Source organism: Penaeus monodon, chromosome 30 (genome assembly GCF_015228065.2).
Source record: "Penaeus monodon isolate SGIC_2016 chromosome 30, NSTDA_Pmon_1, whole genome shotgun sequence".
NCBI lineage: Eukaryota > Metazoa > Arthropoda > Malacostraca > Decapoda > Penaeidae > Penaeus > Penaeus monodon.
This window is the reverse complement of record NC_051415.1, coordinates 14,726,971-14,727,488: the sequence shown is the minus strand read 5'-3', so window position 1 is coordinate 14,727,488 and position 518 is coordinate 14,726,971. Positions and strand designations below refer to the sequence as shown.

At 40.5% G+C, this 518-nt stretch overlaps 1 protein-coding gene across 1 annotated transcript in view; it reads left to right on the top strand.

Annotated features, from left to right (window-relative positions):
* LOC119592543 (serine/threonine-protein kinase BRSK2-like) overlaps positions 1–518 on the top strand; it is a gene marked incomplete at its 5' end in the record, with an annotated part of 48,994 nt that overhangs the window by 26,505 nt on the left and 21,971 nt on the right. Inside the window, 1 exon segment of the mRNA XM_037941409.1 lies at positions 364–504. Coding sequence (XP_037797337.1) covers positions 364–504 — 141 coding nt within the window.

Sequence of the window (518 nt, the reverse complement as noted above, 5' to 3'; positions counted from 1 at the left end):
GCGTAACACAAAAATTAGGAGAAAGTAATAGCAAAGTTTGAAAACAATGAAGAAAAGAGAGAAAATGTAAAAAAAAAAAAACTAGAGAAAATGAATCCAGAAACTTCAGAAAGAAGGGTAGGCGAGAAAAAAGAGGAATGGGGAGATAAAATGAAGAAAAAAGGAAAAAGGGAGAAGAAATGCGCATGCGTAAGCGGAACTCGGTCGCGCTGACTTCTCGACGGTTCTACGAGAAGTCTTTTACCTTCCATTAATGGGGGCAGTTGTGGTGAGGAAATGTTTCTTTTCTCCTTTTTTCGACGCTTTTTTTCAGAGGAAACATTTTTTCTGTCGTTTCCATTAACCCGCATTGTCTACTTGCAGGTACCTGGTGCTGGAACATGTGTCTGGAGGGGAGCTTTTCGACTACCTCGTCAAGAAGGGAAGACTCACTCCCAAAGAGGCGAGGAGATTCTTCAGACAAATTATATCCGCCTTAGATTTTTGTCATAGTCATTCTATATGGTGAGTATGACCTC